Source organism: Mercurialis annua, linkage group LG3 (assembly GCF_937616625.2).
Source record: "Mercurialis annua linkage group LG3, ddMerAnnu1.2, whole genome shotgun sequence".
NCBI lineage: Eukaryota > Viridiplantae > Streptophyta > Magnoliopsida > Malpighiales > Euphorbiaceae > Mercurialis > Mercurialis annua.
The window spans coordinates 35400214-35412622 of record NC_065572.1 but is presented as its reverse complement, the minus strand read 5'-3'; the positions used below and the strand labels follow the sequence as shown (position 1 = coordinate 35412622).

Here is a 12409-nt window from a genome sequence, read left to right as displayed (position 1 = left end):
GACTATGTAACTTGTTTTAGCAATATCAGTACATGAGTCGGAACATTGTGGCTTTTTAGCCGAGTGTATTATCAGATTTTTAGTAGTTTGGCTATTTTGGCTAAACCTGTACTTTTTCATTAACTTATGGATTTTGGCACAAGATGTAATGTAATGGCTTTTAGCCATTTTTGATAATTAAAATTCTAAATTTGGCTACTTTAGCTAAATTCGTGAGGCTATAATTAATCGACTATAGAAAATTAATTCCAGAAGTTGGTTCTAGAAGTCGACTCCTAAAAGTTGATTCCTAGAAGTTCTAGAAGCTGACTTCTAAAAGTGGACTCCTAAAAATTAATTCCAGAAGTTTGTTCTAGGAGTTGATTTCTAAATGTTGATTCCTAGAAGTTCAAGTTGACTGGTCAGTCTCTAGAAGTTGATGTTAAGAGTTGACTGTCAAAGGTGGAAAGTCAAACTCCTACTATGTTTATAAGGTCTCTATTCTGCTAAGACTTCTTAAACTTTGGCTAACTAAGCTAAAGGGATAAAAAGAAAATTCAACAACATTCAACAACAAACAAAAACGGCCCTGTAATGCAATGCATGGCTGTAAGTGACATATGTGATTTGTTCGTGAAACAAGTCCTGGTATGGACATCACATCACTACACAAGTATATGGCAAAAGCCATCTTCATACCAGGAACATAAACACATAGTGAAAATGCAATGCATGGCTGTACCTGTAAGTGAATCTTGGTGTGGAACACAACAAGCAAACAAATGGCTGGAGAGCCATCTTCACACCAAGACATTTGAAGTTTAGAAAGTACCTGAATGGCGTCTCTGTAATGCAATGCATGTACAAGTGTATAGGTGCAGGTGTACGTGTCACCAAGCAAGTACTGGCCAAAAGGCCGTGTAAGCAAAAGTGTCCTGTTATATAAAAAGAAAATTCAAAAGCCAAAAGCAAAGTCTTTTGGTTCAACAAAGTCACCAATTCTAAAGCTAAACTACATAACACAGTTCATATACAAAATAAAAGAAAATCATCAAGGAGCTGTGGTGTTGGTGGAGGTAGAGGAAGCCAACATTGGAGTAGGTGAAGAATCTGAGAAAAGGCCTTGCAACTTGCTCCACTTCGATTGGCAAACAACTTTGTCTTGACGAGCCTTAGCACAATTTTGTACCCATGAGACCATGTCATTTTTCTTCTCTTGAATGGTAGTATGAAGAGGCTGGAGTTGGGAGTTGATTCCTTGATATTCCTCGGCTAGAAGCTTGCCTTCCACCACAAGATCAAGTTGCTTACTCTTTAAAGCTAGAATAGCAGTTTCCAGTTGTTCAATCTCCTTTTCAAAGGCCTCACCACTAGCTTCTAGGTCTCGTAGTTTTTGAGCCACTTCTTGCCTTTTAGATCCCAAAGATAAATACCTGGCGTTATCTGCTTTTGAAGATTTCAACTTGGGGAGGTCATTTGACTCGATCTCAACACAAGACCTCCACAAGTTGAGCGAACCCATAATATCTTTCTCTACTTCATCAGTGACAACGGAGTCAGGAACAAGGCGTAGAATATGGAGAGAGGAAATGAGATCTTCTTTCTGGGAATCTGTAACAATAGAAATGTGCTGGCCGAGGACATGCTTGACTAAAGAAACAGCTCTCTCGACGTCAGCCGGCAAAGGGACAAAAGAAACACTAGCTTCCGGGGTGCTCATCTCATCCAAGAAGCTTAAATCTACCAGGTCTTGGTCTTCTGCTATTATCGAAGAAAGTTTCTTAATTTGCGATAAAGGTTCCTGAAGAAGAATTTGAAGGAAGGTTAATATCCAACCAAAAGTATAATAAAAACTTATCTTAACAAAGTTAGAGATTTACCTCGGATTCAGTGGAGGTAGCCGAATCTTTTTCAGAGGCTGACTTGGAGCCTTTGGAGACAGACTCAGAAGCTGACTTGGAGCCTTTAGAAGTTGGCTCAGAGGCTGACCTAGAACCTTTAGAAGCAGACTCTGACTTGGAGCCTTTAGAAGTTGACTCGGAGGCTGACTTGGAGCATTGCTCCCCTGAATGCTCCATACCTGAGAAGATTTCAATGAAATGAGCTAGGTGATTATGATAGATAATAAAGACCAAGAAAGATGGTTACCTTGTGTGTCAAGGACTCCATCATCCTCTCTATCCATGGCCGCCTCGGAATCAACATCTAGCGTTGTTTCTTCTGTATGAGCGGCTTCTGTTAAAAAAAAATGCATTTGTTAAATGGATGAAACATATTAAGCAAAAGAAGCAAAGTGAAAGAGATTTACCGTGAAGTAGGTCCGGAAGTTGATCATCCTCTGAATCATCTTCCAAGACCACAGTCTCAGGAGGTCCAGCATGTCGTTTTTTGGCTACTTTGAGGAGTCTCCCTGACTGCCTAGTCTTAGGCAATTCTGTCCTCTCAAAAGACGAATCCGAAGAAGTGTCACGACTCTTCCTTTTAGTTTGTGTCTTAGGCAATTCCGTCTTCTCAAAAGATGACTCTGAAGAGGTGTTGCGATTCTTTTTCTTAGCCTGTTTCTTAGGCTTGCTCACTGGAGTAGGCCTTTGAGGAGGTTGAACTAGCAGCCTTGCTTCTTTCCCTACAAAGGTGTAAAGAATTAGAGGCAGAAAACAAATAGAAGACAAGTTAAAAAGATGAAGTTGTTACCTGCGTTTTTGGACAGGATGAGTTGAAACCGCTCGTCCCACCAAGAGGCAAAGTCATATGGAATCAAATTCTCTACCACAGGACAACGATAATAACCATATACCTTGACAAGCTGCTCTACAGTAGATCTTGTCCACTCACCATCATGTTGTTCAAGGTAAGGATGAATTTGAGAAAGGTTAAGCCCAAACTGCCTACCCCAAAGGCTACTCATGTACAACTTCGACACACAATGTTGGCTAGAAGCACGAGTAGAGAAGGCTTGAGACCCTCCCATAAATAACATCCTAGAGGTAGTAAAGGCACAAAAGAGCTTTCTTTTGATAAGGAGGAGTGTACCTGGCTTCCCTGGGAAAATGTCCATCCACTGAGGAATATATGAGTGATGATCAAAAACGGACAAAGCCGAGGTTTCCCTAGCTGTGCGTTCAAAAAGAAAATCAAAGACGGCGGTCTCCTCAAAACAACACTTGACTGCCAAAAGATCCACAATAGGAGTGCACAAGGTACCTACCCCTACACCCATTAGCTCTGGGAAGTAGGTAAAAATCCACAACTGTAACAACCACACATGACCATCTAACTTGGCCAAGAGGTGAGTAGTAACAGACTGCTCAAAAGCATAGTAGAGGGCGCCTAACAACACAGGCCCCAAAGCCACAAAGGTCCCGTTGGCTAAATTACTTGCAAGTTTCCAATATTCCTTGGTAGGAGTGCCAGAGGAGGGGCACATAATGAACTTGCATATTAGGACCCATAGAAATTCGGTATGTTCTTCTAAAGAAGGAGGTGTTGTTAAGACACTCCACTTGGAAACACACGCCGGGTAACTCGGACAAATTGGGTAGGAATAGAGGTCTTTCGTCTCTACCTCAAATAGACAAGGGGCGTCAAATCCAATAACCGGAAGGCCGGTGAGCATGAAGACATCTTTTAAAGTAACTGACATCGGGCCGAAAGGAAAAATAAAAGAATTGGCTGAACTACTCCAATAGCGAAGAAAAGATCTGCACATACCCGCATTCAGCTCAATATGTCTGTCGCTTATCTCTATCAGCTGGAGTAACCCCAATCTCCGCCAATCCCTCTGGAAGTAAGGACGTAGACGAGCCACCCAATCCGTCCATCTAGGAGACTTACGAGGCCATGACTTAATGGCGGAAGTAATATCAGAAGCCCCTGTCACTTCACAATCCCATACCAATACGTCGCTCGCATGCATAGGGAAGGGAGGAGCTTCTGGAATAGTTTTATTGCCAATGCCTTGGATGATGAGACCTTTTTTCAAAAAGGGAGTTAAAGAGGTGTCCCTGCAGAGAGAACAATAGTTTTGAATAAACAAGACTAAGATGGAAACTGGTTAAACAATCTCTAGTACAAAACTTACTGGAAGGTGACATAAGGTGGAAAAGGAGCAATGGCTGATGGATCCAGAATTTGTCTATAGAACTCCTGGAAGAAAGAAGCATTTGTTCACAACATGAAACCCAATCTCAAAATGAAAAGGGGAGTTCATCGTGACATACCTTTTCAATAGCATCCTTTCGGCCAGGAATCCCCACTAGGAGAGGAGAAATTGGGACACCCACACTCCTACTGACGGGTGCCGTAGGAGGTATCACGAAACCTGTAAGTGCAAATTTGAATTTTCATATACATTTTCAAAATTGGCTACAACAGAAGAAAAAGAAATTGGTTTTTGCAAATTCTCAAAATAAAATAAACATAAACCAATCACTTAGCCAATTTGAGTTTTTAAATGGTTGAAGTAAAGCCAAAACAGACATGGTTCAAGTAGAATATCGAAAATTTAGGCATAAAAAGTCGTAGGGCTTTAAATGTTCATTAAACTTGACCACCTAGAAATTTGACTTCTAAAGGCTTAGAATATTCTATCTAATGGCCTGAAGAATTTGCAAGTTCCTAGTAGTATTATTGGTATCCTAAACCATTAAAATAAAATCTGCATTAAAATTCACACTAACCAATCCAATCACAAAAGTTAATACAGTGGTTTACCTTTGCCTGGAGGAGGAGAGGTGGATGGTATAGCAAAGGGGTTGGAGGCCGGCTTTTGAGCCGCGAAGTCAGAAAAAGTGGTAGCTACCAACTTAGGAGAACCTGCAAATATCAAGATACAGATGTATTCAACCATTCAAAAGACAGAATGCATCTAAAGTCCTAAAGATCAATCCTTACCCGTTGATAGGGCTACACTTTGTTGTAAAGTTTTGGTCACTACATTGGGTTGGAAGGGTGGTGTAAATAAAGTACCATCAGCTAGATAAAGGACCAACGGTTCTTTAGAAGCCGAAGCAAGGTCTGAAATTGATGCCAAACACTATTAGGCAATTGATCTAAATGGTTCTCGGCAATAAGTTAAAATTTTGAATAATTGAATTTAGTTGTTTTAGCATTAAATTCAATGTTAAGCAATTAAATTCAAATTGTTTAAATTTGAAGTGCACAAGCAAAAATCACAATCTTAGATAAACCAAAAGGGATCAAGCATCACATCACAGTATCTAAATCCTAAGAGTTTGATTTCAAAAGAAATTTACCTGAGGTATTGGTTGGCAGAAAACCAGAAGTTGTTGCCTTTGAAATGGCCAAACCAGAAGTTGGTGTCTCAGAGCTAAAAGCAGGCGTAGTAGCTACAATTTCTGCCACCAAATTGGTTGGCAAGCCGCTAGCTGTAAAGGGTGATTTCAATTGATGAATAAAATCAAAGCTAACAACATGCTAAAATTCAAGAATTTGTTCTATGTTAGGTGAGATTTTACCTGACACGGCCAATGATGGAGAAATATGAGACAAAGATGCAGGATCCGCCACCAAGCTGGTTGGCAAACCGCCATCTACAAAAATAGCAAAGGAGGTCAAAATCACAACATGCTAAAATCATTAGCATTTAAAATTCAGATGTTGACATTAAATCAAGTCCAGACAATTGAAAATTTAATGTCGACACTGAATTAAATTCCAACAAATGAATTTTGACAAAATTAGTATTGACACAAATCAAAATTTCAAAAGGGGTTCATAAATTTTACCTAATGAATTCTAAATTTTTTCTATTTTTCCTTTAGTAGATTAATTAATCCTAAGCAATTAATTAAATCTGAACTAATTAATTGAAAAGAGAAAAAAGAGAGACTTACTTGCTGCCGGAGCATGACCGCCGATCTGCTGCTGGTCCGTGGAAAGCGCCTGCTGACCGGACTCCTGGCCGCGGCTGAGTTGCTGTCGATGGACATTGGGGGAAGCAGCCGCCGAGCTGCTAGGAATTGATAGAGAGGAGCTCCCCGCTGTTTTATCCACCGCCACGAAGGAGCCGTCTGCTGGAATGCTGCTGCTGGGCGAAGAAGACGCCGCTGCTGCCAAGGAGGACGATGCCGCTGGTGAGAAGCTGGACGGCGGAGACTCTACAACTACTGCTGGAGAGGAGCTGGACGGTGGAAGAGCAGCTGCAGGCGGAGAAGAACGGCTTGATGACGGCACCGAGCTGCTGTCCGTTGCCACCGAAGACTGCTGCTGCCGCTGGAAAGGAACGACGGACGGTTGTTGTTGGCGAGAAGCATCGCCATTGCTGCTGCCCGCCGGATCTCCACCGAGCTGTTGGGAGTTAACGGCTTCCGTTGAAAACAGAGGAGACACCGAGCTACTAACTGTGGCCGTGATGAGCGGCGGCGAGGGAATCACAGCAGGAGCAGTGATCGCCGGCTGCTCTTGGCAGAAGACATCGCCGTTGCCGGCGTGAAGAGAACCCCCAGCTGTAAAAGCTGGACTCGTGGAGCTGGTCGGCGAAGGCGAAGAGCTGCCGACTGCTGGCAGCGTGGTGGCCGGCGGTTCCTCCTTCTCAACTTCAAGATTTGACATATTTTGGGGTCTATCAAATTTTGGATTAGGAGAAGAATTGGGTTTAATTTTTGAATTAGAGTTTTGTTTTAAACTTTTTGGAGAAGATGAATTTGAAATTTTTTGATCTTCTAAAACCTTTTCACACACTTTTGAAACATTTGAGACCATGTTTTCTAGATAATTTTCACCTTTCCATAAATTTTTATCAATTTCAGAAAATAAAACCTTAGGCCTAACCATTGTGAAAGCTAAAATTTTAAATTTTGGTTAAAAGAAATACATATAAATGGCTTTATTTCTAAAAAGCCAATTATATAGGGGGCATTGTTTGCACCAAAATTAAAAATATGGCTTAAAGGCCATAAAGCCCCTATTCTTTTCAAAAGATAAAAGAGGTATTATTAATGATTGGCTTAAATTAATTTCTAGAGGTTGACTAATGTTGACTTCAGAGGGTGATTTCTAAAAGTTGACTGTTTGACTAAAGAATTAATTTCTAGAGGTTGACTAATGTTGGTTTCAGAAGTTGATTTCTAAAGGTTGGTTTCTAAGGTTGATACAGAAGTTGATTTCTAAAGGTTGGTTTCTAAAGGTTGATTTCTAGAGGTTGACTAATGTTGACAGAAGTTGATTTCTAAAGGTTGGTTTCTAAGGGTTGATTTCTAGAGGTTGACTACTTCAGAAGCTAATTCAAAAAGTCCAAGCCCAGTTGCAGAAGATTAAGCCCAAATTTGAGATGGCCATTAAATATTAATTTAAATGGCCCATAAGCCCAAGAAGTCCATTCCAGAAGAAAAGAAGTTAAAAAGCACGTGCAGCAGAAACAAAACACGATTGACAGTTTTTGAAAGTGGGGAAGAACGTGTGCAGTTGAAACATGAAGCAGTAGTTTTCAAAGGAAAAAGCTATAAATAAGAGAAGAGCAGCCAATTTGCAGCCCCCGATCAAATCCAACAAAAACCAGCCCAAAGGCAAAAACACTCAACACTTAGCATTCTCAATTTTCTTCAATCAGTAAAGAACTTTACGATTGAACTTCTGCAATTTCTACTCAAACACTTGTATTTTCATTTCATTCAATTAGTAAACACATTTACAGTTGAATTCTTTGTTTTAGCATTACTTGATTGGAGTACTTGTTATAAGGTTAACCAAACCCCAATCGCTCGTTTAAGAAGTTAAGTTACATTTTGGAATCCGCTTCCTGGCACGCCCGCATTTCACACGCTTGTTGTTACAAACGCAAAACGCCAGTAACAGACTTAAATTGCTAAAAAGGTGAAACGCTTGGATTTATTTTGTAATGCTTGTAAACATTTGGCTTTGTCTCGTAACGTTTGTAAAACATTTGGTTTAAATCTTATAAATGTGAAATGTTTGGATTTGTTTCATAACGTTATAAACGTTTCGTTTTGTTCCGTAACGCTTGTAAAAGTTTGTCTTAAATTGCTAAAAATATGAAACGTTGTGATTTGTTTTATAACGTTTATAAAAGATTGGCTTAAATTGCTAAAAAGGTGAAACGTTTGATTTTTTTTCAAACGTTTGTAAACGTTTGGCTTGAATTGCTAAAAAGGTGAAACATTTGGATTTTTTTCGTGATGTTTGTAAATGTTTGGCTTAAATTGCTAAAAAGGTGAAATGTTTTGATTTGTTTCGTAACGTTTATAAACGTTTGGCCTAAATTGCTAAAAAGGGAAAACGTTTGGATTTTTTCGTAGCGTTTGTAAACGTTTGGCTTCAATCGCTGAAAAGGTGAAACGTTTGGATTTGTTTCATAACGTTTGTAAACGTTTGGCTTAAATCACTAAAAAGGTGAAACGCTTGGATTTGTTTCGTAACATTTGTAAATGTTTGGCTTAAATCTCTTAAAATGTGAAACGTTTGAATTTGCCTCGTAATGTTTGTAAATGTTTGGCCTAAATCACTAAAAAGGTGAAACATTTTTATTTATTTCGAAAAGTTTGTAAACGTTCGGCTTAAATTGCTAAAATGGTGAAACGCTTGGATTTATTTCGTAACGTTTGTAAACGTTTGGCTTAAGTCGCAAAAATGGGGAAACATTTTTAAACGTTACGAAAAAAATCCAAACGTTTTACCTTTTTAGAAATTTAAGCCAAATGTTTACAAAGGTTATGAAACAAAATCAAACGTTTCCCCATTTTAGCGATTTAACCCGAACGTTTACAAATGTTACGAAACAAAGCCAAACGTTTACAAAAATCCAAACGTTTCTCCTTTTTTTCGATTTAAGCCAAATGTTTACAAACGTTACGGAACTAAACCAAATGTTTAACATTTTTAGTTACTTAAGTCAAACGTTTTACAAACTTTACGAAACAAATCCAAATGTTTCACATTTTTAGCGATTTAAGCCAAACGTTACGAAACAAATCCAGTCCAAACCTTTCCCCATTTTAGCGATTTAAGCCAAACGTTTTGTTTCATAACCTTTGTAAACGTTTGCTTTAAATCGCGAAAAAGGTGAAACTTTTGGATTTGTTTCGTAACGTTTGTAAACGTTTGGTTTAAACACCTACAAACGTTTGGATTTGCTTCGTAACGTTTTAAACGTTTGGCTTAAATTGCTAAAATGGGGAAACGCTTGGATTTGTTTTGTAACGTTTGTAAACGTTTGGTTTAAATCGCTAAAAATGTGAAACGTTTGGATTTATTTCGTAACGTTTGTAAACGTTTGGCATAAATCGCTTAAAAGGTGAAACGCTTGGATTTGTTTCGTAACGTTTGTAAACGTTTTGCTTATATCGCTATAAAGGTGAACCGTTTCGTTTTGTTTTGTAGCGTTTGTAAATGTTTGGCTTATATCACTAAAAATGTGAAACGTTTGGATTTGTTTCGTAACATTTGTAAAAGTTTGGCTTAAATCGCTAAAATGGGGAAATGTTTGCATTTGTTTCGTAACGTTTGTACCCGTTTTGATTAAGTTGCAAAAAATGTGAAACTTTTGGATTCGTTTTGTAACGTTTGTAAACGTTTGGCTTAAATCGCTAAAGAGGTAAAACGTTTGGATTTGTTTCGTAACGTTTGTAAACGTTTGGCTTAAATCGCTAAAGAGGTGAAACGTTTGGATTTTTTCGTAACATTTTAAACGTTTGGCGTAAATCGCTAAAATTGGGAAACGTTTGGATTTAATTCGTAACGTTTGTAAACGTTTTGCTTCAATCGCTAAAAAGGGGAAACGTTAGGTTTTGTTTTGTAACGTTTGTAAACGTTTGGCTTAAATTACTAGAAAGGTAAAACGCTTGGATTTGTTTCAAAACGGTTTTAAATGTTTAGCTTATATTGCTAAAAAGGTGAATCGCTTGGATTTGTTTCATAACGTTTGTAAAAGTTTGGCTTAAATCGCTAAAAATGTGAAACGTTTCGATTTGTTTCATAACGTTTGTAAACGTTTGGCTTAAATTGCTAAAATGGTTAAACGATTGGATTTGTTTCGTAATGTTTGTAAACGTTTGGCTTAAATTGCTAAAAAGGTGAAACGCTTGGATTTGTTTCCTAACGTTTGTAAACGTTTCGCTTAAATTGCTAAAAAGGTGAAACATGTGGATTTGTTTCTTAACCTTTGTAAATGTTTGACTTAAATCGCTAAAAAAGTGAAACGTTTGGATTTGTTTCGTAACGTTTGTAAACGTTTTTCTTAAATGAGTAAAAAGGTGAAACTTTTGGATTTGTTTCGTAACGTTTGTAAACGTTTGGTTTAAATTGCTAAAAAGGTGAAACGCATGAATTTGTTTCATATCATTTGTAAACGTTTGTCTTAAATTTCTAAAAAGGTGAAACGTTTGTATTTTTTTCCTAATGTTTGTAAACGTTTGGCTTAAATTGCTAAAAAGGTGAAACGTTTGGATTTGTTTCATAACATTTGTAAACGTTTGGTTTAAATTGCTAAAAAGGTAAAATGTTTGGATTTGTTTCGTAGCGTTTGCAAACGTTTGGCTTAAATTGCTAAAAAGGTGAAACGTTTGGATTTCTTTGGTAATGTTTATAAACGTTTGGCTTAAATTGCTAAAAACAGGAAACGTTTGGATTTGTTTCGTAACATTTGTAAATGTTTGGCTTAGATCACTAAAAAGGTTAAACGTTTGGATTTGTCTCTTAACGTTTGTAAAGGTTTGACTTAAATCAGTAAAAAGGCGAAACGTTTTGATTCATGCCGTAACGTTTGTTAACGTTTGGCTTAAATTTCCAAAAGGATGAAATGCATGGATTTATTTTGTAACGTTTGTAACAGTTTGGCTTCAATCGCTAAAATGGGAAAACGTTTTGATTTGTTTCGTAAAGTTTGTAAACGTTTGGTTTAGATTGCTAAAAATGTGAAAAATTTGGATTTGTTTTGTAACGTTTATAAACGTTTGGCTTGAATCGCTAAAAAGGATAAAAGTTTGGTTTTCTTTCGTAACGTTTGTAAATGTTTGGCTTAAATCGCTAAAAAGGTGAACGTTTGGATTTGTTTCGTAACATTTGTAAACGTTTGGCTTAAATCGTTAAAAAGGTGAAACATTTGGATTTGTTTTGTAACGTTTGTAAACGTTTGGCTTAAATCACTAAAAAGGTGAAACGTTTAGATTTGTTTTATAACATTTATAAACAATTGACTTTAATTGCTAAAAAGGTGAAACGCTTGGATTTGTTTTGTAACGCTTGTAAACGTTTGGCTTTGTCTCGTAACGTAAGTAAAACGTTTGGTTTAAATCGCTAAAAATGTGAAATGTTTGGATTTGTTTCGTAACGTTATAAACATTTGGTTTTGTTCCGTAACATTTGTAAAAGTTTGGCTTAAATTGCTAAAAATGTGAAACGTTTGGATTTGTTTGTAACGTTTACAAACATTTGTCTTGAATTGCCAAAAAAAGTGAAACGTTTGATTTTGTTTTGTAATGTTTGTAAAAGTTTGGCTTAAATTGCTAAAAAGGTGAAACATTTGGAATTCTTTCGTGATGTTTGTAAACGTTTGGCTTAAATTTCTAAAAAGGTGAAATGTTTTGATTTTTTTCGTAACGTTTATAAACGTTTGACCTAAATTGATTAAAAGAGGAAACGTTTGGATTTGTTCGTAGTGTTTGTAAACGTTTGTCTTCAATGGCTAAAATGGTGAAATGTTTGGATTTGTTTCATAACGTTTGTAAACGTTTGGCTTAAACCGCTAAAAAGTTGAAATGCTTGGATTTGTTTCGTAACGTTTGTAAATGTTTGGCTTAAATCTCTAAAAAGGTGAAACGTTTGAATTTGTCTCGTAACGTTTGTAAATGTTTGGCTTAAATCGCTAAAAAGGTGAAACATTTTTATTTATTTCGTAACGTTTTGTAAACGTTTGGCTTAAATTGCAAAACTGGTGAAACGCTTAGATTTGTTTCGTAACGTTTTTAAACATTTGGCTTAAGTCGCTAAAATGGGGAAACGTTTACAAACGTTACGAAACAAATCCAAACGTTTTATCTTTTTAGAAATTTAAGCCAAATGTTTACAAAGGTTATGAAACAAAACCAAAGTTTGCCCATTTTAGCTATTTAAGCCAAAAGTTTACAAACGTTACGAAATAAAGCCAAACGTTTACAAAAATACAAACGTTTCACCTTTTTTGTGATTTAAGTCAAACGTTTACAAACGTTACGAAACAAATAAAAAGGTTTCGCCTTTTTAGCAATTTAAGACAAACATTTACAAACGTTACGGAACAAAACCAAACCTTTAACATTTTTGAGTGATTTAAGTCAAACGTTTTACAAACTTTACGAAACAAATCCAAATGTTTAACATTTTTAGCGATTTAAGCCAAACGTTTACAAACGTTACGAAACAAATCCAATCAAAACCTTTCCCCATTTTAGCGATTTAAGCCAAACGTTTTGTTTCATAA

General features: G+C 37.1%; 1 protein-coding gene across 1 annotated transcript; it reads right to left on the bottom strand.

Annotated features, from left to right (window-relative positions):
- Positions 1–466: 466 nt before the first annotated feature.
- LOC126672515 (uncharacterized) lies at positions 467–6978 on the bottom strand. Its single transcript, XM_050366467.1, has 12 exons — positions 5832–6978; positions 5454–5528; positions 5232–5363; positions 4690–4791; positions 4197–4297; positions 4058–4122; positions 2671–3980; positions 2288–2602; positions 2128–2214; positions 1860–2059; positions 1071–1780; positions 467–914 (listed from the first exon to the last, which is right to left on the bottom strand). Exons 1-12 carry the CDS (start codon positions 6769–6771, stop codon positions 467–469), a joined length of 4485 nt encoding a protein of 1494 aa, XP_050222424.1. The 5' UTR covers positions 6772–6978.
- Between the last annotated feature and the right edge of the window lie 5431 nt (positions 6979–12409).

Bases quoted from the DNA above. Each gene is read 5' to 3' on its own strand.
- LOC126672515 (XM_050366467.1), bottom strand. From the start codon at position 6,771: ATGGTTAGGCCTAAGGTTTTATTTTCTGAAATTGATAAAAATTTATGG. The intron at 4,298-4,689 runs GTAAACCACTGT...TTGCACTTACAG, and splicing joins CTCTCCTCCTCCAGGCAAAG to GTTTCGTGATACCTCCTACG. The intron at 1,781-1,859 runs GTAAATCTCTAA...ATTCTTCTTCAG, and splicing joins CTACCTCCACTGAATCCGAG to GAACCTTTATCGCAAATTAA.